Raw genomic sequence first — 23,132 nt, forward strand, 5'->3', positions numbered from 1 at the left:
AGAGGAGTTCTGAAAGATGCAAGATTAGGAAAGCAGGAAAAAGTGCAGCAGTATATTGCCTTTGGAATCCAGTTTGGGTTACATAACTGAAAGTAGTAATAATTAGTGAAGACAGTATCATCGACTCCTCCTTTATGTAATACTTGGCAACAACCTAAAAACTGGTTTCACAAGAAACCACAAATCGACACAACTAAAAGCAAATGAGTCACAATGAAGGAATATAACACTGAGGGCCCTCTTGTGACACAATGGCAGTGGTAGAACAGTTCTGATGAAGAGTCACCACACTCAAAACAGAACTCTGCTCTCTTCCCATTCCTGCTGAGTTTCTCCAGCAACTTCTGTGTTTGTTTGAAAACATATCATTTTTTTGGAACCACATGAACATAAAAAGTAGTAGCAAACGTAGCGCATTTGGCAATGTGAGGCTGCTCTGTCATTCAGTAAAATCATGGTTGATCTCTTGTATTGTAAGATCCAAACTCCCAGCTACCCGTGATCACCCTGATTCCCTTGCCAAATGGAAAACTATCTACCTCTGTCTTAAAAATATCCAATGATTCTGTCTCCAATGCCTTCTGAAGCAGGGGTCCAAAGTCACACGACCCTTTATGAAAAACACATCTCTTCAACTCTGTAAGAAGGTGACACCTAATTTTAAGTGGACTAAATGGACTCAGCTACTAGAAGACTCATCTGAGACAAAACATCCTTTCCATGTTGTCTTTGTACCTCTTACTCTTTTAACCTCCAGTGAACTCAAATTCAGCCTGTTCAATATTTCCTAATAAGACAACCTGCTCATTCTAGGTAGCAACCTAGTGTTTAGAGTTAGGGTCTGCGCAGATAATAGTCATTTGGACTCAAGCTCTTTGCTGTATAGGCAACATTAACCTTTCTCACTATACTAGCTCCATGATATTCCTCTTTGATTTCAAAGCCTTAATGGTTTCCTCTAGCATCGTGCCATGTCAGTTAGTTCATCCTGCAGCTTTTATTCTGAGCCAATAAGCTAAAAACTCCTCAGACTTATTGAACAATTACAAAGACCAAAGGATCCTTTACTCCTGCCCTTTGAATCCACTGACTTGCTTCACTTGCCATCACAGCTTCTTTTACCTAGTCACCGACTAACTCAAAATATCCTGTCATGAGGATTTTTCAGGTAACATGCTCCTTCTCTGATGTCCCATATTGCCTGCAGCTTGGTCTCCAGCTCACTAACTCCAGGCTAAAGCTCCTGCAGCAGCAAACTGCAAATATTTTTACCCTGGATCGCACCGGTATTCAGATACTCCCATTTGCTGCAGTTGTAGTACATTGTCTAACCTGTCATCTTTGTTCATAAATAAGTTAATTAATTTATTTATAATTAATGAACCTGACACCTTCCAATTGGTTTTAGCACTGCCTATAGACTTTTGCAAAATTAAGATTTAACATTCTAATAAGTAGGTGGTTAAGGGGTAAAATGTTTTCATGCTTTCTTTAATATCACTAACTTCTTAGTTCCCTTCTGCCAGAGTCCTTTAAAAAAGTAACATAAATGTATATCAACCAATTATTTATCCTTTTCCTTGCAATGTTACATTTTATTTATCTTCAAATGTGCTTGGGGGAGAATGCCCTCTAGCTCTCTGTCCCCTCTCCTGCAGCTTTGAACTTCCACTCTGCTGCAGGCTAAGAAAGGTAGAAAGGGAAAATGAAAGGAACATCTTCCTCCCCTCCTCACCTAACTTCCTTATTTACCAAACACATTGATCTGCACTCTGCCCTGCTGCACTTCAAGAACTGCCTTAACTGATTGTGTTAATTCATTGGCTCTCTTTATTAGCTCACACAAGTTGAGTATGGTGCCATGATTTAACTGACACTCTTGCAATTAGCCTGTCAAAACAAAATGAAATGGTTGCAAAACTTAACAAATGCATGAGCAGCCTGTAAAAAGAAAATCTTTTTTTTCTAGATGTTAGCTGGAGATTCTGTGAAGGAAGTATAACATAAAAAGTGTTTTAAATAGATGGGTGTTCCTTCTTTATTGACAGAGGCAAGCAGAACAATTATCCTTCAATTTAATAGGATTCCTAGATAGTCCCAGACTTCATGACCAACCATGGACCATCCCACCACTATATCTTCATGATTTGGACAAGCCAATGTTGGACTGGGGTGGATAAAGATGGGCACCTCAGCACCTCACTCTACCGCAAACCATGGATAACCTCACAATGCTACATTTCTCTAGCTTCCACCCTAAACATATTTAAAAAGTCATCCCCTACAGACAAGCCCTACACATACTCAGGATCTGTTCAGATGAGGAAGAATGTGACGGACTCCTGAAGGTGCTGAAGGACGCCCTCATAATAACTCATCGATCACCAGTTCTGATGTGCCATAGCGAGAAACTGTAATGACATCCTCAGGAGACAGACACGGATGGCAACCAATAAGGTATCCTTCATTTTCCAGGACTTCCTGGGAGCCGAAAATCTAGTCATGTTCTTCGCAGGCTGCAACATATTATCGATGAGCATGAGCACCTTGCCAAACCTTCCCTCCGCCTCCACTTCTCGCCTTTAAACAACTACCAAACCTTAAACAGATCATAATTTGCAGCAAACTGCCCAGTCTCAGGACAACATCAACCACAGCACCATACAACCCTGTCATTGCAACCACTGCAAGACGTGTCAGAGCGTCGACATGGATACTACCATTACATGTGGGGACACCACCCACCATGTGGGGAACCACCCACCATGTGGAAGGTACTCATGTGACTCAGCAGGTCCTCATGTGACTTAGCTTAAGTTGTCTATCTCATATGCTGAAGGCAAGGATGCCCTGAGGCATGGTACATGGCAAGACCTAGCAGACGCTATGATGGACACTGCACAATGATGGACAAGGCAGGAGTGTCCCCTCCCACTTAAGGAACACTTCAGTGATCAGAGACATTTGGCCTCGGGCCTTTGGGTGACCATCCTCCAAGGCGGACTTCAGGACAGGCAACAACGCAAAGTGGCTGAGCAGAGACTGATAGCAATTTCGGTACCCAAGAGGATGACCTCAACCAGGATCTTGGGTTCATGTCACACTACAGGTGACCTCACTACATTATACACACACACACTCTCTTACATACTCACTCATACAGATCCTCTCTCATATACAAGCTCTCTCTCATATATACACACATACACCCACCACACTCACACCCGTGCATGCACCCTCTCACAGGCTTACATCCCATCACATTCACACACACACACTTTTCCAAGCTTCTACATTCACAAACACACATTCTGTCACATGCACTCACATTCATACTCACATGCACACATACACACACTCTATCTCTCTCCTGCACATGCACACACAAGTTTATGGATGAATTTGTATTTGCAGAAGTACATTTGCAGATACATTCTATTTTGCTCAAAAAATGCAGAATCTGCAAGGAGTCAATCCATGTAATATTTTGTAAATTCCACTTTTGGAAATAGAACCAGGCTGACTCAAGATTGGGATACAGACAGACTCTAACCTTACACCTTTAAGGCATTGCCTGAGCTGAGATGTCACTTTTGTTATAAAACCTTAAATTATCTTGAGAATGTGACTTAAAAGTTGTTCTGGGATTTACATATTAAAGAACTGAAATCAGCAAATCGATTCTAAAAGATGAAAGATTAACAATTTAGGTTTGTTCAAGATATAATTTCAGTTACATGACACTGTAATCTTTTGCTATAAATTCTGCCTTATGGTCCTGCTTCACAACCACCTGATGAAGAAGCAGCGCTTCGAAAGCTAGTGCTTCCAAATAAACCTGTTGGACTATAGTCTGGTGTTGTGTGATTTCTAACTTTCACCAAGACAGATATATTCTTTTAAAAAAGGGCATGATGTGGAACAATTGTGAACCATCAATATTCAGATACATTTGGATTCTCTTCCCCTACTTGGAAATATGTCATTATTCAGCTTCATTATTCTGCCTTAGGCACTTGAATAAATGTATCGTATTTCTCCATGTTGGTGGTGAGTTTCCTTTAAGTTTGACAGTTTTCTTTCAATAAGTTTTATTCTGCCCCCTTTAAGAATACTTCGAGTTTTGAGACGTTGATAACATTGATCAAATGTTTATTGATGACTGCAAAACAATATATTCCAACTCAACTGATTACAAAGTATTACTGCAATGAATCCTGAGTTTGTCTTTCACATGGCACTAGACAAATCTTTGCTGAAGACTTTCCAAATGCAAGTAGTGCATGTGAGATGCTGGAAATGTCTTAATACTTCAACACCTCATGTGATTTCCTGCAGAAGCACTGAGATCAAGTTTTTTTTTCTGAGTCTAACTGGACTTATACTAGTGGGTGGTAATGAATGGATGGACCCGTTCACCATAATATTTGTCAAGTAAAATGTCACAAATGAAGACATGGAGAAAGGAATGTGCATTGTGCTACATAAATATCTTCTGAATGCACTTTTTATGAAAATATAAAGAGTTCCCAATGTTCTAAGCAAAACACAAACTTTTCCAATATGAAATGTGTTTGCCTTACTTCTGTTATAAGTTTGCTTGCTGGGATACCATCAAAAATAAATTACAATTAATATTAACTTATGCAAACAGAGCCTTAACTAATAACCAAGCAGATTATCAGACTTCACTTCTTTACTGACTTATCACCTGGGGAAAAGTTTGGCAACACACCTCTCAATATACCAGTAGGATGTTTATTGTGCCTTTGAATCAACTTTCTGTGGATTTCATCAAAATCAATGGCTCAAATCAAGAGACATTCTGGATTAATGAACAGCAGTTCATAGCAACAGATTTTTTTGCTGCTAACAGGATTTGTCCTCATGGTGGAGTCAATAGAGCTCGGACCCAGACTACAGCCTCAAAAGGATGTGGATCTTATCAAGTTTCAAAAGTCACTTATTATCACTGAACTTCAAACTATCTAAAATGAACATCTACCCACAAATGAAGACATCAGAATCAATATATTTATGACAGCTATTCATATGTCTCTTAAAACTCCAATCTAATCAGGTCCCTTGGTCATGGTAAAGAGATTATTTCCTTCATGGCCTCAGACTCAACAACAAAAGCCTTTGCTAAACTGACATCTCATGCCATGTTTTACAATATTCTTTTCCTTTCTACTGACAGAACTATACATGGAAATAATGTCTAGTTAGCTAAATCTATGAATTAAAGAATAGATTAATAAAACAAACAAAAATCTATTATAATCAGTGGAATACCCTCAATGTAGATGTCAAGGTAGTTTAGCTGCATGGTTCTTAACCAGTTTACAAGGCATGGCACTGATTCTTACCTGTACCATTTACTCAGTCAAGGATACTGTTGGAAGAACACCACAACTGCTGTTGCAAATTGAATTAATTAATTTTTGGCATGCCCTAGATTTGCTCCATGCTATATGTCAAGTTGTTATAGAGGCAATGCCAGGGTTAGCTTCTGTTGCCAAGTCAGTAATTGACTGATAATGATACAGTCTCGGAAGCATTTGCAAGTCCTTATTGTTCACAGTAAAGACACTTTATTAATGCCCCCCCCAGCCAACCCCATATTTCCACAATCAACCATTGAGTACAATATGCACCCCCTTCACCCCCAATTATCACAGGAACCAATGTACCCTACACCATATATGTTCAGCTTAATCTATGTCTATCCCTATAATTTCTGGTTAGGTTTCCAACGAGATTTATCTCACTCATTTTTTAAAGAAGAATCATACAATAAATTATTGCTTATTGTTTCCTCTAAATATCAGCAAAACAAAACAGCAGCTTGTCACTAAGTATAGTGATGACACAGAGTGAATGCATGCGATGTTGATTAGTAGGAAAACTTAGCATCATGACAAAGGAAGTCCAGTCTTAGCAGTAGTTTAAATTTCAAGCTGGAATTAAGTAAAAGTTAATAAAATGGAACTAGTTGGTATGTATTATATTTTACCTTTAATTTTTAAGTAATGTTTATTACTACTTGTAGGGAGTTTTAAGTATAACAAGAGTAATCAGTTTTAGTGTTATGACCAGATGAGGAAAGATTCTTTCTGTTTAACATAAACTCCAACCCAGTCACTTCTAACAAATATTTTTATTTATTTTCAGCACACAGCTATATCAATTGGCAATTAAAACATCAAAATTACAGATCCGCTAAATATACCCACCCTCCAATCAGTATACAGTTCTGAATCTAATGGGGGTGATGCTTCAACTGGGGAGACTATCCAAGGTCAGGTCCTTGGCATCATGAGTGTTTAAGCTATACAGGGCAGGATAAGAAATACAGAACAGCAGGGAGTGACAAGTGATTCAATAGTTAGACGTTTTTTTCTTCTGCAGTCACACATGAGAATCCAGGAGAGTATGCTACCCTCCCAGTTTCCAGTTTGAAGGATGTCACTGAGCGACTGCAAAGCATCTTGGGAGTGGTGGTTAAGGTACCATGAATGAATGAATGATTTATTGTCACATATATCTCAGGAGATACAGTGAAAACTTCTTCCGTTGCCACAATCCGGCACCATTTTGAGGTACAAAAGGATAAAAAGAAAGTACTTAAATAAACCTTCATCAGTTAAGATCCCAAAGGTGGATCCAAGACTTATGCGATGTTTATGCAAGGTTACCCTCTGGGTCTATGAAGCCAGGAGTCCCCACTCCATCATTGCTGTAGCCAACATATCGCCTCCGATTCCAGGAGTCCATGCATTGGCCTATGAAGCCAGAAGTCTTCACTTCGGTGACTGTTGATACTACTCCAGTCTTCCCATGACATTAGGAAGATGAAGAATAGAAAAGGAAAAAAGGCAAGAAAGGGGGGAGAGAGAGAGATAGAGAGAGGGAAAGGACTCAGCTGACCTGGAGCAGATGAGCTGAGGAGTCTGAAGACTATTTACCATGCTAGCGCCACCATCTTGAAAAGGTGAAGGGAGAGAAAGGTGAAGTTAAAGAAGTAACAATCCACAATGATGACAATGACATAGGCAGAAAGAGGAATGTGTAGAAAGCTAGAAAGCAAATTAGGAAGCAAGACCTTAAAAAGCAGTCATCTCTAGATTATTCCAGTGCCATGCTTGTATTTACTAGAAAATGGGGTGAAGCAGATAGCAGGATGGAAATATGGCACAAAAAGGAAGGCTGCGCGTGAGATGAGACCTGAGTCAAGAGAGTGGTGCTGGAAAAACACAGCAGGTCAGGCAGCATCCGAGGAGCAGGGGAATCAATATTTCAGGCATAAGCCCTTCATCACTATGCCGAAAATGTCAATTCTCCTGCTCCTCGGATGCTGCCTGACCTGCTGTGCATTTTCAGCACCACACTCTCGACTCCGATCTCCAGCATCTGCAGTCCTCATTTTCTCCCAGTGAGATGAGATCTGTAGAATTGTGTCTAAACAGAGTTGGGACTGAATTGTTTTAGGAGGCATTTTGCCAAAAAATTGATGAGGACGTAAACTAACTTGGCAGGAATATAGGAATCATAAGACAATGTCAGGGTAAGTGCTAAGATGCACAGAATACTGGGAGAAATAGAAAGCTCCATAAAAAGGAATAGTAACTCAATGGGTAGAGTAGAGTAATACACAAAGAAATATAGTCTAGGTCAAGGTTACTGTGCATGTATGTGAGTACACAGGAATTAGAAGTGCAAATTGCATTTGGAAGTATAATGTCATGGCTAAAACAGACACTGGTAAAAGAGGGATATTTGGAGAGGATGCAGAAAAAATGTTCAACAAAGTTACCAGGACTGGAGGGTTGTGTTACAGAGATTGGGCTGGATAGGCTGGGACCTCTATCACTGAAGCCTACTGAAGTTGAGGTTTGACTTTATAGAGGTTTACAAAACCATGAGGGGCAATATTAAGGTGACGAGCAAAGGTCTTTTTCTGAGGGCAGGGGAGTTCAAAACTAGAGGGCAAAAGCTTAAGATGAGAGGAGAAAGATTTAAGAGGAACCTGAGGGGCAATTTTTTCACACAGAGAGTGGAAGTGATAGATGCAGTTCCAACATTTAAAAGACATTTGGATAGATACATGGAAGGATGTAAGAGGGATATGGGCCAAATGCAGGCAAATAGTTTTAGTTTGGGAAACTTGGTCAGATGGACGAGTTGGACAGAAGGGTCTGTCTCCGTACTGTATCACTCTACGGCCCCATCCAATTTGGGGAGGACTGGATGTTAAATATTCCTGGAGAGTAACATTATTATGGTAGCAGCAGCTTCAAGAAAATTTCTCAATATTCCAAGAATTACACAGGTTATTTGTCTACAATGGGCATTTCATCCTTGTGATTTGGCTGTAATACAATTCATGAATTGGGAGAACTTTTTTTAAACGCGAACTCCCGTTGGTTATTATACAATTCCTTCCCTGGCACAAGGTGTCATGGTGCATGGAGGACTGGACTCCATGTCGATGTCACATGATCAGTCGGCTTGTGCATTTTGTGCTGCGGTGCATCATGAAAGGTTCAGTACTGTACTCAGTAATTTCCAGTCTTGTTTTTTGCAAATCTCATTGTCTTTTCCATGAAAATGGAAGGATAAAATTGTAACAATGTCAACAGGAAGCATCCAGGTTAAACAAATCACATGGTGACCGTAAACAAAAGGCTGTAACACTTGAACAGAAGCTAGATGTTATAAAGCCTTTTGAGCATCATGAAAGAGCATGTGATATTGTTCTTGCAACATGAATAAAGGAGTCTACACCACACACCAATAGAGACAATGCGGAAAGAATTAAAGAAAGCTGCATTGCTGGAACAAATCTGAGTGCTAGCAAGTCTGTGAGATCATGAACAAAGGAATGTGAGGAGATGGAACGACTTTTAAGTGTGTGAATAGAAGATCAATTAAAAAAGCAATCTGGGACCATCTTTCTCACCATAAAGCAGAAAGCCTTATCAAATTATGTGGACCTAAGGAACAAAACTGAAAATCCCACTGATTTGCCTGCCTTCAATGCTAGCTGTGGTAGGTTTGCTGGATTTAAGAACCACTATGTTTATCATAACGTAAAATCATGTGGCGAACCTGCCAGGGCGGATGAGGAATGTGCACTGTCATTTCCTCCTGTAGTAAAAATATTGATTGAGGAAGAAGGCTGCACCTTAGATAAAATCTACAATTTGGATGAGACAGGTTTACATTGGAAGCAATGGCATCCAGAACCTACATTTCTAAGAATGAAGCACACGCTCCAAATTTTAAGGTAGCGAAGGATTGTATGATTGTGCTGTTGCGTGCCAATGCTAGTGGAGACTTACGGCTTAAGCTTGTGGTGGTGTATCACTCTGCCAACCCACAAGCCTTGAAAGGTTACCTTATGTCCTCTCTTGGTACTTACTTCAGATTAAGCAAAAGAGGTTGGATGATGAGTCAAAATTTTTCTGACCTTATTGTTGATGTTTTCAAGGATCTTTCTTGAAATTATTGCAGGAGAAAAAATTTGGATTTCAAGATTCTCCTCATTCTGGACAATGCACCATGCCATTGGTAAGCTTTCTGAAAACATCAAAGTGATATTCTACCTCCGAACACAATCTCTCTCATTCAACCCATGGACCAGGGTGCAATAGCAGCTTTTAAAGCTTATCACCATTGTGCACAGCATTTTATAGCATTTCAGGTATTGATGATATCTGATACAGTACTTTGTCCTGTATTAGGACAAAATGGGTGTCAGCTGTAGCAACCCCAACTGAGGCCATTCTCCTGTAATTTGGATAACATAAACAGCTATAAAGAAGGATAAATGAAAGTGCATACATATAGTACCTTGCAACATACTGCAACCAATGAACTACTTATGAAATGCCATGTCAGCAAGAATGGCAGTCAATTAGCACACAGCAAGGTCCATGAATCATCAAGAAAACAGGTCAGCAGCTGATCAGTGTGAATGGGGTTGCTTGAAGAGTAAAAGTTGACCAAGACATGTGAATATTCTCCTGCTTTGAATAGCATCTCAGGACCTTTTATAGCCTCCTGAATTTTCTGGGGATAGATAGGAAAGTGGAATTGACACCACAATCAGATTAGATATAAACTTATTAAAGGTTAATGCAGGCTGAAAGGGACTCAATGACCTACTCCTAAGTCTAATTTGTAAATTTTCATGTTCATTTGAAGAGTTGGATAATGTCCTGATTTTGTGTATCATCATAAATATGATTCTTTGACAATGTAGGATTCACAAATAAAGTGCGAGGCTAGATTAAGTGCTCAAGCAATGCAACACAATTTCAGGAGGTGTGCTATTCTCCGTACCAGCTAAAGGTAAAAGTACTTGACCTGCCAGATAAAAGGTTTCAGTCAAAGGTAAGCCCCAGGGCAATCAATTTTCTGGCTGAGTCTTCTCTCCCTGTGGCCAATTTGTGCAGGTCAGCAATATGTTTTCGTATAGCTGCCCTGGATGGAACCCAGCCAAAAATGAAAGTTATGATGCAAGAACACATTGTATGTACAGAACAATTTATCTGATGCTTTATTTTATTAAAAAGCATTTTCATAAGTACCCGATGTTGTTTGTTGTATAAAATGCAACAGATAGCATACTGCAAGGGAGCAAAGACAGTTAAAAAAATTGATGCAACATGAAGTTTTCAGCTTACATCATGAACTACCCATATTCTTCCTGCTTATGGTGCTCCCAGTGTCTCTCTTTTTAGCTGTACAATCAATAAAGTTTCACAGGAGTGTCGTGGAGGCAATTCTAAAATATTATGTGAAAAGGTTTTATTTGGAACTACTGCTGGTGGAACTTTTTAAAAATCATTTATTGTTCTGTTAGAGGCAGGGTAGAGATTTGGAGTTTAGCACTCATTTGTTAGGGGGAAAGCAAGGATTGCAGATTCTGGAGATCAGAGTCGAGAGTGTGGTGCTGGAAAAGCACAGCCAGTCAGTCGGCATCCGAGGAGCAGGAGAATCAACATTTCAAGTATAAGCTCTTCATCACTCGTCTGTTAGCATGTCTTTTTCCACAAGACATCGAACCAATCTTATCAGTTCAGATGGACCTAAATAGGTCCCATTGCATTATTTGGATGAGGAACAGGTAGTGGTGGTTGGGAGAGAAGAGAGAAGGTAGAGTTATCTGTGTTGTCCAGGGCAATATTTATCACTTACAATCGATATTAATTAAACAGAATGCTCAGATTTTGCAGTCAGCAGTGAATCAACAATGCTCACTCCCAACCTTGACTCAAGCTGCCTACAAACCTGTGGCATATATTTTCAGCTTCAGACATTAATTTGAATCTGCCTCCAAGGTAAGCCTTTATTTCAGTCAGTGATATCAGCAAGGAAATAAGCATCCAATCACAGTGGTGTATTCTCAAACAAAAAAAAATCTGGCGCTAAAATGATCACTTGTAAGAAAAAATATTGAGAGAGCAAAATAAATTACCAGGCCATTCATTTGGCTTCAAGATAGAATCAGAAGTATTTTTTGTAACAGAAATGTTAAACTCTGTAAATATAACATTAATCTTGCAGCGAAGTGAAATGTTCTCTAAATTTTATCCTCTGACAAAAATCCAGTTGCACCACATTCAGAAAGATATAACTATTTCCAAGGTTTCCAGGAGTCAAAAATGAAAAAGAAAAGACAAGCTCTCATCAGTTCAGTGAATTTTACTCAATTTCAGTCTCTGACCAGTTATATAGCCATAGAGATGAACAGCACGGAAACAGAGCCCTCAGTCCAACTTGTCCATGCCGAACAGATATCCTAACCTAACCTAGTCCAATTTGCCAGCACTAAACCCTTCCTATTCATATACCCATCCAGATGCCTTTTAAATGTTGCAATTGTACCAGCCTCCTCCACTTCCTCTGGCAGCTCATTCCATACACGTATCACCCTCTGTGTGAAAACGTTGCCCCTTAGGTCTCTTTTATATACTCCCAACTCACCCCAAACACTCTTTTATTTGAACTGAAAATGTTTTAATTCTGGATTAATCATGTTTAGTTTTGAATGTTCCAATTCCACAGGTTGCTGTCAATTTGAGAAGTAGATGCTGTAATTTGTTGTCACTACTGTCATCACAGAACTTGGGCTACAATCCATTACAAACCCATCAACTTCCTCAGTTACCTCAATTATACATCCTCATACCTGCGACCTGTAAGGACTCCATCCCATTCTCCCAGTTTCTCCATCTCCATCCCATCTGTTCTGACAATGCTACCTTCCACACGGGGTCTCAGAAACATTCACCTTTTTCCTCAGTTAAGGATTCCCCGCTACCATGATCAAAATGACTGTTAGTTATGTCTGACCTGTCTCCCTCACCTCATCTCTTTTCTTTCACAACAGTGCTCCTCACTTACCACACCACCAGCATCCCCACCCATCTTTCACCTTCAATGGGATACCATGACCAAACACATATATCCCTCTCCTCCCTTATCAGCATTCCACATGGACCATTCCCTCTGGGATACTTAGTCCTCTCCTCCTCCATTCCCAACAAATCCACAAACTCCCATAGCACCTTCCCATGCAATCACAGAAGGTGTAACACCTGCCCATTTACCTCCTCCCTCCCTCCTCACTATCCAAGGCCCCAGACACATCTTCCAGGCTAAGCAACAATTTAGCTGTACTTCACTTAATCTAGCCTATTTGCTGCTCAAAATGTGTTCTCATCTACAGAAAAAAAACACAGGCAGGGTGACCACTTTGTCGATGCAGTGAGCTGGGAGAAATTCTATTTTCCACTGTGTGCCGGCGGTATTAGACATGAACTGATTCACTCGGCTGAACTGTGGGGGTGTAAATTTGAGTGTGGACGGCCTGTCTCAGCTAAACACTTGCGGCTGACTGTGAACGTGTGAACGATGCAGACTCGAAATCAACTTGGCCTTTCACGTCTTCAAGTTTTGCTTTTGTCTAACCTCTCCATGATTTCTTTTTCTCTCTCTCTTTCTCGCCGATCCGAGCCAAAACCTCAGCAAATGGACAGGAATGATGCGCGCTTTTTGCACTGGGCATCAGAGCGTTATTTCAACATGAGGGAGGACACGATCGTCTCACCCAAAACTACATTTCCAGCGAACACGTCGGGATGTTTCCTCCAGAGCCGTGGGCAATTCTCCCCAACATGGGTAAAGGACACTGAGATCAATCAGGCAGCAACCACCAAGTCAAGAGAAGCGAAGATTGAACCTGGGACCTTGGCGATGTGTACAGACTGAAGCCCATCTGCATTACAGGTATCTGGCGCCCGAGATTCACCAAAGACTGTTTGTAACCCCCAAGTAAGTAACTGGCAAAAAGCTCGAGAAACTTCAAAGTGAAATGATGGCTTTTCTTTTTTAAACAGTTTTTTTTAACACTAAACAGTTCCCAATTAGAGCAGGTCGATTTTCCTCGGATGCTGCCCGACCTGCTGTGCTTTTCCAGCACCACTCTAATCCTGACTCCAGTCTCCAGCATCTGCAGTCCTCACTTTCGCCTAGTTCCGAAGTAGAATCGAATCTTTAGCTCCGTTTCTCTCTCCACATTGCTTTATGATGCCCGGAAGGATTTGTTTATATCTTAGACACAAGGCACACATCAAAGAACGTCATAGCTGAGAAACAGGCCATTCGATCCATCCAATTCTATCAACGCTTTGACTTGAACCTAATATTAATCCTATGATTATTTCCTGTGTGCTTTCCTTGAGTCAGTCCAACTACTAACCATTTCTTTTAAAAAAAACTAGAACTCTTCTCGGCAATTATGAAATATATTTAAAGGATTTTTAAATTAAAGGATTTTTAATTTAATTCTTGAGGTTGTCTTTGTATATTTTTTTTCCTATTTATATCAAGCTAGTCAGTATTTATATTAACGAAACTCTTCTGAATATTGAAGGTCATTAACAGGTCCTGTTTCCGTTTCGCCTGTCCACCTGTAACCTTCTTAGGCCTTACTGGGTTTATATCTGTAATCTCCCATCCCCGGTATCTTGACAGTCAATCTCCAATGAATAACATGTGGAAAAGTACTGTGACGAGAATAAATTCTGTTCTGAATGGATCCCACCAGATTGCAGTACGAGGTTTTAACTCAAGACTTGATGGTCCTGAATAGAACAGCTTAAAGCGTGCCCAGAATTGCATCATTTTATAATGTTCAGTCTTGTATCTCCAATTCACATGTTAAGACAGCCAGTTTCTCCAGGTTAGAGATTACTGTGTACCAATTTCCAATGAAATATCCATTTGTCGTACCATTGTTGCTGCAATATATAATAATACATTGCAGCAAAGAACAACGAAGCAGTATTATGAAATCACACTGTCCTTTACAGTGACTCGATTGTGAAGAAACGGGAAAAAAAATCATCACAGCCATTTATCCCAGAATAAAAAGACACCAGCCTGACTGGAGAGGATGTTCGCATCTTTGATATTTACTGGTACTGCCCAGGAGCAGTGAGAATACGATTGTTGGTGGCCTCACAAGTAAACTCTACATTGAAAAACAGAAGACAGAATAAGCGACTTCTTTTCAAACAAGGGAATGAGGAAAAAGATGCTGCGTGCTCAGTGAGGTGAGGCAAACGTGTGTATTCAAAGACTAAAAACCTGAAGGAATTTGATCACAATTTTGATCAAGTCTGTTGTAGGGAGAGCAGTCACTTAATGTTAAAACTCCAATATCCCGGCAGTAGAGCGGAAGAATACAATTTCTCATTTCTGAACATCCATGACATAATGAGACCTGAAACATTTTGTCCCTAACCAAACAGAACTTTCCCAAAGCCTGAGACAGAAAACAATTATTTTAAAGTTAACATTACATTTGGTAAAAGTGTGAATTAGGTTGCAATTACTGCAGTAGGATGTCACAAAAGTAGATGCATTCACGAAAAAATAAAGAACTGTGGGCTGTGTTATATCAGAAGGAAATTGTAAATACATATTATTCAGAACAATGATTGACCTTTTCCATGTTGCTACCGTTATATCTTTTGATGAACATTCATATTATACAATCTATTTCTATGTTTCTTTCAAATTAATGCTTAATTCACTATTGACGCAATGGAATGCGTTACATTTTTTGTTGCTACATAATATGTAAACCCAACACGTGTTAAATAAACAACATTGCAGCCTTGCCTTGGTCATGCCTTATGACAGACTGGAAAGTTTTTAAATCATGGGACTGAATGTCCCATTAATTGTTCTACCGGAAAGACTATATGATGTCCAATTTTACACACAAGTTAATTTATTGAGTATAATTACATTCTTGACAAAATAAAATAGTGTGGTTTGATGTACTTCAGATTGTCGGCGCCTTAAGAGTCGTGTATTCTTTGAGTTTGTTCTTTCAATTATTTTAATTTAAAGTATTAGTGTTTAAGCAAGAAATGTCAGTTTATTCTCCAAATAATACTTAAGAAATCAGTATAATGACTTTTAAAAAGTCAATATTTCCTACCGGGCTTGTTGTGATGATGTTGTCACAATTTACCTAACAAGTAGATCTCATTTTTGCGTTCCAACTTGTTTTGCTTGTCATGAAATGTCTCCAGTATGTACATCAATTCTAAAAACTGTACTCTGATACACGTTCTTTGCACAAGATGCAGTGACTTATGTGTGTGTGCTGTGTGTGCTTGGGTTAAAAGAATGACATTCAGTTTTGCAGTTCTGTTTGAAATCCACCCGTAAATATGGCCTTCAGGATAAATGCAGCATCTCACGCACCAGGCAATATGACATGCACTCTTTTACGCATGAGAAACCTTTTTCACGCACCATTCGTCCGTGCAGTATTCACGAGTTAATGGCGTTTCACACTTCAAGCGGCGGGGGGGGAACAGCCAACCCAAGCAGACAATTAGCTGCCAGCAGCTTCCGTTCAAACCGTGCGTTCAAAACAAAAGGGACATGCTGATGTGAGATAATTACTGTAGTTTTATTGCTTAAGAGAACACATGAAGGAGCGGGCAGATGAACCGATTACTACAAATTACTACCTCTGGCCAGCCTACAACACATTGCCAGCTCACGCACCGCTCTGACAGATGGCCAAAAACATGTTAGCATTTGACAAAGTGGGCACCTTCCTCCAGCCAAATTTTTCGTCTAACAGAGAGAGAGAAAAAAAAGTAGCACGGTCTCTTCAGGTGCCCCATTCCCCCCCACCCCCCACCCCAGCCCCCAGCCTCAATGCATTAAAATGTCACTTGCAGGTGATATGCAGAAATCATTATTGACTTGACTATAAAACTAAAGGCATCTGGCGAAAATTGGAAGAGAGCTGTTAGACGAATGATGTGTGAAATGGCATTTCATGGGGTTGTGCCTGAGCTACGCAGACTCACCGACCTTAAGTCGAGTGACAGAGACATTTTGTCGCCCACTGCTGACCGCAAAGTGTCAGCAACCCCCTGATCACCCTTGAAGATCCGAAGGGACATTAATTAATAGTCACTTTGGAAAAGAGTCAGACTCTCAGTTCTGCATGCATTCGATTAACCTTACTATCTATTAAGCGGAGCCGCTGTGCGTTATTACATAAATGTGATCCAAAAGGGCGCACACAGAAACATAAGATAGTGGTCGGATTGTTAAACCTACCGCCAGCTGTCCGGGTCCCAAGCCGAGCTGCCTGTCCTCTGGGCCGGCCGCAGTCGCTCCTCCTGCGCACTGGTGGAACTCGGCGCCCCTTGCAACTCATGATATGCTCGGCGTTTAAATCCCCAGCTAATCAGACATTTCCTGACTCTGGTTTTAGCTGCAAGGGTTGGGAGATCTCCTGGGGCTGCTCTCAGGGGATGGATCCGATGCTCATTTTGGGTCTAGCGTTTGTGTGAAAGCGCCACCCTCTGCTCTGTAACATGCTGTTGGAATCCTTTCCAGGAGCCTTCTCGCAGCCACTTCCTGAAGCTAGCCTCTCGGTCCTGTTCGAAACACGAGTGGGGTTTTTTTTTGTTGTTTTATTCAAGTGGTGAACAGGAAGGATCACACCAGTCCCAAACCCTCGAGCTCAGGAACACCACCCACCAGACCAGTGACGAAGGCATCCAAAAAATATGACAGTCAAAAGGGAACTCCCCAAGAAGGAGTTCACCCTGAAAACCCAGAGGCCATCCCTTTCACCAAACCTCCCCTGCGCCCCTCCTCTCAACTTCAAACAGCCCCCAGCACTGCCTGGCCGCCTTCAGTTACCCTTCCAAAGGTACACAGTAATTGTTACAAGTGGACCGAGTTAAGTTTCCTTTCCTTCCGTCGCAAGCGCACAAACACTATCCCGGAGTAACACACAGACCGAATGTCAACTGTTTCCAAAGAAACCTGGACTGATAACAGTGGCGTGAACGTGTCGGGAACGACTGTGGGTCCGCCTGGTGTAGGGCAAAATAAAAACCCACTCGTAATCAAACATTTCCAGCCACCACTAGCTTAGATTTCAGCTTTTGTCTGCGCTTCTTTCGTTTGGTCTAGTTTCATTTGAAGGAGTTAATATAAAATGTACGTTCCCGGCATAAATTGGGACCAGGATCGAAATAATCTGGTTTGGCAAATCGCTGCATTAAATGGCATCTTTCACAATTTAGCGGGCGCCTCATTAGGGTCAAGCAAACTCTTGGGTCAGTTTGGACAATTCTTTCAAACTGCGAGTTGACGTTGTTTCCCGTCATTTGTAAAACACGCAATGGCTAAACAAAAAGATGTAAGGCACACCAAAGTGCGACTTCAACTCGTACATTCAGCCTGCAGAATTATTGACTTAACTCTACGCTAACCAAACTCATTTCACTCTCTTTAAAATTCTGACGTTCCCGGGCAAGGTACTTCCTCAGCTCATCGCAAACTTTTCCCTGTATTATTTCCTGAGAAAGTTATTACAACTCGAATGGGAGAATCATTTACTCAAAGGTGACAGAGGTTAGTAAAGAGGGTGAAAGTAATTCAGTTAAACAAGGTGGGATCTCAGAGACTCACCGAGTTGATGTCGGATCTAAGCACCACGCGTTAACCCTGATCACTTAGCGGATCAACTTGCCAGTTCCGGGGGGTGGGGGGAGGAATCAGCGCTCCGCAGCAGCCCAGGAACCAGGAGAAAGTGGAGCAGTTACCCTGCGAGTCGGTCAGGCTGGGTGTCCCCCGTCCATGGCCTGCCGAATGTGAACCATCCTGCCCCGCTGCTCAGTGTCAGATTCCGCCGGTGGGATCACATGATGACAGAGGATCTCTACCTGCCCCGCAACAGCCATGGCTGAAGCAGCTCCGAGGGATCGGCCGCACCGGCGGGAAGCTTTCTCTCCACAAACCCCAACACATCAGCTCTCTGCCCAAAATATATAGGCATCAGGACATTGAACACCTTCAACTCAAATCTTCGACTGTAAATCTCAATAAGTTCCCCACACCGATCCTTTTCAGCACATTAGATGTCCCTCCATACAACTGAGCCCCATATTTCCATATTTTCACCTAGAAAACCTCTGTGCAAAATCCACACATTGCAGAAATTCAAAAGCCATTTATACTATATCTAACTAGGCTTCGATCGCAAGGCTGGTAATTTTGCTACAAAACGTGATCCTCAGTTTAACCCGAATCCGGTCATTCCTGCGTCCAGGGTAGAACTGATAAATAAATTATTCCGAACTGGTACACCCTGAACCCAAACCCTTCAGGAATTCAGGTCAACCCTGTACACAGGAACAGTTCCATCCAGCAAGGTTGGGAACCTTCCAGGGCACTATATTGTGGTATCCTGGCTATATCCATGATTTGGAGATGCCACCGGGGTGTACAAAGTTAAAAATCACACAACACCAGGTTATAGTCCAACAGGTTTATTTGGAAGCACTAACTTTCGGAGCGACGCTCCTTCATCAGGTGATTGTGGAGAATAAGATCGTAGGACACAGAATTTATAGCAAAAGTTTACAATGTGATATAACTGAAATTATATATTGGAAAAAAAACCTTGATTGTTAAGTCTCTCATCTTTTAGAATGAACATGTTGGTGTTAGTTCTTTCATATGCAAATCGTAGAACTTGTTAAAAGTTATATTCTCAAGTGAACTTTAACAATAGGTGCCATGTCAGCCCAGGGCTAAGTAATGCATTGAAGGTGCCCCTGTGTGAGACCTCGCACCAGTTTAATCACGTGCTCCTCAATAAGGAGCAGAATCCATTCCGACCTGACATAAATGATTATAATTAAGACACTGATATTTGTTGGCCTTTGTTTTACAATTGCTGGAAGATTATTTTGTTGAGGAAAACAACTCAAACCTGAAACGATTTTATTTGGGTTGAAGTCAATTACTGAAAGCCTATGGAACTCGGAGCTCCTGTGATCTATGGCCAGAATACGCTTCCATTCAGAAGCAGGACATGCTCCTCGCAAGCCAACCTTATCTTCCTGTCCTTCATTAATTAGAGATTCCGTTGTCTTATTCTCCACAACCACCTGATGAAGGAGCGTCGCTCCAAAAGCTAGTGCTTCCAATTAAACCTGTTGGACTATAACCTGTGATTTTTAACTTTGTACACCCCAGTCCAAACCAGCGTCTCCAAATCATGACGATTATCTTTGGTTCCGTGGTGTAAACATGGCACCACGTGGAAGTCAAACCCAACTAGAAAAGGCGATTCGTCACATTCTGACCTGGAACAAACCGTGGGAGGTCCAAGCCAAGAGCTGATTACCTGACGCTACCGTTCAAGTCTGGTTCCAGGAGTGCGCTGTTAGAGATATGACCTTTTAGAATGAGGAATTTAAATCAAACATGACTAAAGAACCCATAACAGACTTCCGTCCAATAAAAAAATCAAACTAACTAATCATTTAGCTCGTTGTAGGGACGAGGTCTGGGGCGCAAATTCATTGCTGCATATCTGTAAATCAAGAGCTACCACAGGGATGTTGGATGTTAAATGCTCAGCGACATCCCGAGAACGTAATAATAAGGCATGTCCTTTAAACACGCGAGGCAATATCTCTCACTTTTTCAAAGTGTCAAAAAGTGAATGAAGAAGGACTTCCTTGAATTGCAATATTGTTTTCATTTCACAAACGTGGCTTAATTCATTTCAGCTTAATGTTTCATTTCTAGGTGCACTGTAGAACCACTCATTTCGCCAGTCAATGCCCTCATTAGTTTTTATTGAAGGTACTTTAATTTGTTAAACCGCCAAAGAGAGAATATTCAAGTTCGAGAGTATTCAACTTCAACGTGTTCCTCTCAGCAGTTCGGCTAAAAGTGCAGAATTGGCTCACTGGGCTGTCGTGTATTTGAACTTTGGGGACGTCTGTGATAAACGTGTTGATAATACGTGCCTTTTGCATCAATTACCATCTGGTGAATTACTGGATAGTAAAAGGACACTGGCTTGAAAAAAACAATAAAAAAGGGATCCGTTTCTATGGTTTTAATGCCGCTGTTGCTTCTTTCTTATGAAATCAATGCCCAAGCTTTTAGAACTCATTTTAAACTTGCAGTTTTCAGCTGGACGAAGTTAGAATGCATAACTGCGTGACTCTAAAGCTAATCAGACCAAAAGCAAAAATATACAGGTCTCCTCTAGCCCCAGTATTAGACCACGATTTCCGATTAATTCCACATTTTGCCAACAATCATCCAAAAATAACTGCTCTGCCTCTAAAATTATTACAAGGACATGTTACTCTCCCAGGCCTCTCTGGGGAGGGCTGATGCTGAGTTTTCAAACAAGGACTAACAAATCTCGGGTCACTCAAAATCCAACTGATATCATTACTCACTTTGGATTAGGTATAAATATTTTGCACAGCACGTCCGCTCTTAAACGATCTAAACATCGGATCCGCTGCTTAACCGATGTACAATGAATTTGGATGTTCCCAGCCGCAGGAATGTAACCTGCCCCACAAACTTAGGGGTAAGATCTGACATTTCAAACAAACTCGAACGAAACTTTCCCGGCTGGGCAGGAAAATCTGTGGCTTGTTATAACATTTATTCGTGTGTGTCCCTCTTGGGAAGGCCTAGGTGAAAGGACAACTGCATCTTGAACATTGAACCATCGTTAGGAGATCAAACCCCACAGGAAAAGGCTGTTTCGCATCGGGATTACTGCGTGCGTTTCTCAAACCGGAGTCCGGGGCATGGAGAAAGGGAGAGGGGGCTGAGGGGGAATCACAATGCCCCAGGCGGCGGCGAAGTGGGAAACTGTGCAGCAACTAACGAACGGTTGAAACCATAAAACCCGGGGACTAAATGTCCTTGGAATAATCCGGCCAATTTCAGGAAATCTTCGCAAAAGCAGGACCACAAACACAGCGTATCACTTGTCAACCTGAAACAGAAAATGACGATGAAAGTCGCGGTTTAATATTTCCAGAGAATGATTTCCTTTTGGAAAAGCGAAACCAGCTCCTGTTTTGAAGCACCCGGAACCTGCTGTGTTTGTCACAATGACTACACCATGTAGAAAGAGGCCACTGATTCCTTCTAACGCTCCCGACCCCTCCACCCGCACAAAATAAAACTTGTAAGAGTGTCTTGGCTGTCCAGCATTAAGGGACCAGAGACACTGCTACTTACGCTCACATTTGGGGAGGGCAGGTAGTGTTTGAAAACAATAAAATCAATCATATTTAAGAGTACACCAGTTAAGGCAAGAAGGGGATACTGTACTTGCCTCCAAGGACGTTGCTTATTCGGTATGATGACCATACACTCATCCTACAAGCCTTTTCACAGGGAGTTTAGACAACAAGATTGAACCAGCAAGTAAGTATGCAGTTTTCCAGAATCCTAATAAATTGACTGCTTCTTGTCCAGCTACCACCATCGTTTGCTTTGTGAAGTTCTCTGGAGCTAATCTGGAACTATCAAAGCTCCTTGTGACAGAATCAACACCCTATGCTCCATTGGTGAGTCAATCTGACTGGTGGAACACCAATGAAGCCTCAAAGCATCACATATTTACCATGCTCGGGTAACAGGCTGCTAAATCTGCCAAAGAGGTGTGACTGTCTCAAAACCTAGAACACCAGATATGACATCTCACAGCCACCTTATTTGAAAATGCCCTTGCCTTCCAGCTCAGCTTACATCCATGTCCTTGCCTGTTACACCTTGGTGAAGAGGGGACTCAATTGTTGGTCATCAAAAGGTAACAGTCCTGGATTTGACTGCTACATAGATAGTCATAGAGTCATACAGCATGGAAACAGAATCTTTGGTCCAACTCATCCAATCTGATCCAGTCCCATCTGCCAGCAATTGGCCAATATCCCTCTAAGAGAAAGTGAGGACTGAAGATGCTGGAGATCAGAGCTGAGAATGTGTTGTTGGAAAAGCGCAGCAAGTTGGGCAGCATCCAAGGAGCAGGAGAATCGATGTTTCGGGCATTCCTGAAAAAGGGCTCATGCACGAAACATCGATTCTCCTGCTCCTTGGATACTACCTGACCTGCTGCGCTTTTCCAGCAACACATTTTCAGCCCATATCCCTCTAAACCCTTCCTATTCATATACCCACCCAGATGCCCTTTAAATGTTGCAATTGTACCAGCCTCCACCACTTTGATCCATGCACATACTACCATATCCATGAAAAAGGGTCCTTTTTAAATCTTGCCCTCTCATTTTAAAACAATGTTCTCTAGTTTTGGACTCTCCCAACCTAGGAAAAAAATATTGGCTTTTGACCCTATTCATGTCCCTCATAATTTTATGAACCTTTATAAAGTCAGACTGTGATAGCAAGAAATAATAGAAACCCCTCATAATCAACATGGCAAACGGTAAAATTTGTAATAAAGTCCACTGCCACCAATCTTTTAATTACAGAAAGGATAAACCACATTCCCTTGGGAGTGTTGGTTCTTCCCATATTGAGCTGTACATTCAACCCAATAAATGGAAGTACATAACCCTAGATTTATAATCCTATTTTGTTTTTATTTCCAGGCTTCAACTGATGTTTCATTGACTTAATCCCCAGAACGTCTGCATCAGCTATAGGAACTACTTGCTTCCAATGACACGGCAGGACCCATGCAGGATGGCTTGTTTATGCTAAACATCATGATA

At 41.3% G+C, this 23,132-nt stretch overlaps 1 protein-coding gene across 1 annotated transcript in view; it reads right to left on the minus strand.

Annotated features, from left to right (window-relative positions):
- LOC132818535 (glial cell line-derived neurotrophic factor-like) overlaps window positions 1-16,959 on the minus strand; it is a 100,965-nt gene extending 84,006 nt beyond the window's left edge. Inside the window, exon 1 of the mRNA XM_060829595.1 lies at window positions 16,669-16,959. Within this exon, the coding sequence (XP_060685578.1) occupies window positions 16,669-16,768 (100 nt within the window). The 5' untranslated portion in view covers window positions 16,769-16,959. The remainder of the gene's footprint in view (window positions 1-16,668) is intronic.
- Between the last annotated feature and the right edge of the window lie 6,173 nt (window positions 16,960-23,132).

Source organism: Hemiscyllium ocellatum, chromosome 9, assembly GCF_020745735.1.
Source record: "Hemiscyllium ocellatum isolate sHemOce1 chromosome 9, sHemOce1.pat.X.cur, whole genome shotgun sequence".
Classification (NCBI taxonomy): Eukaryota; Metazoa; Chordata; class Chondrichthyes; order Orectolobiformes; family Hemiscylliidae; genus Hemiscyllium; species Hemiscyllium ocellatum.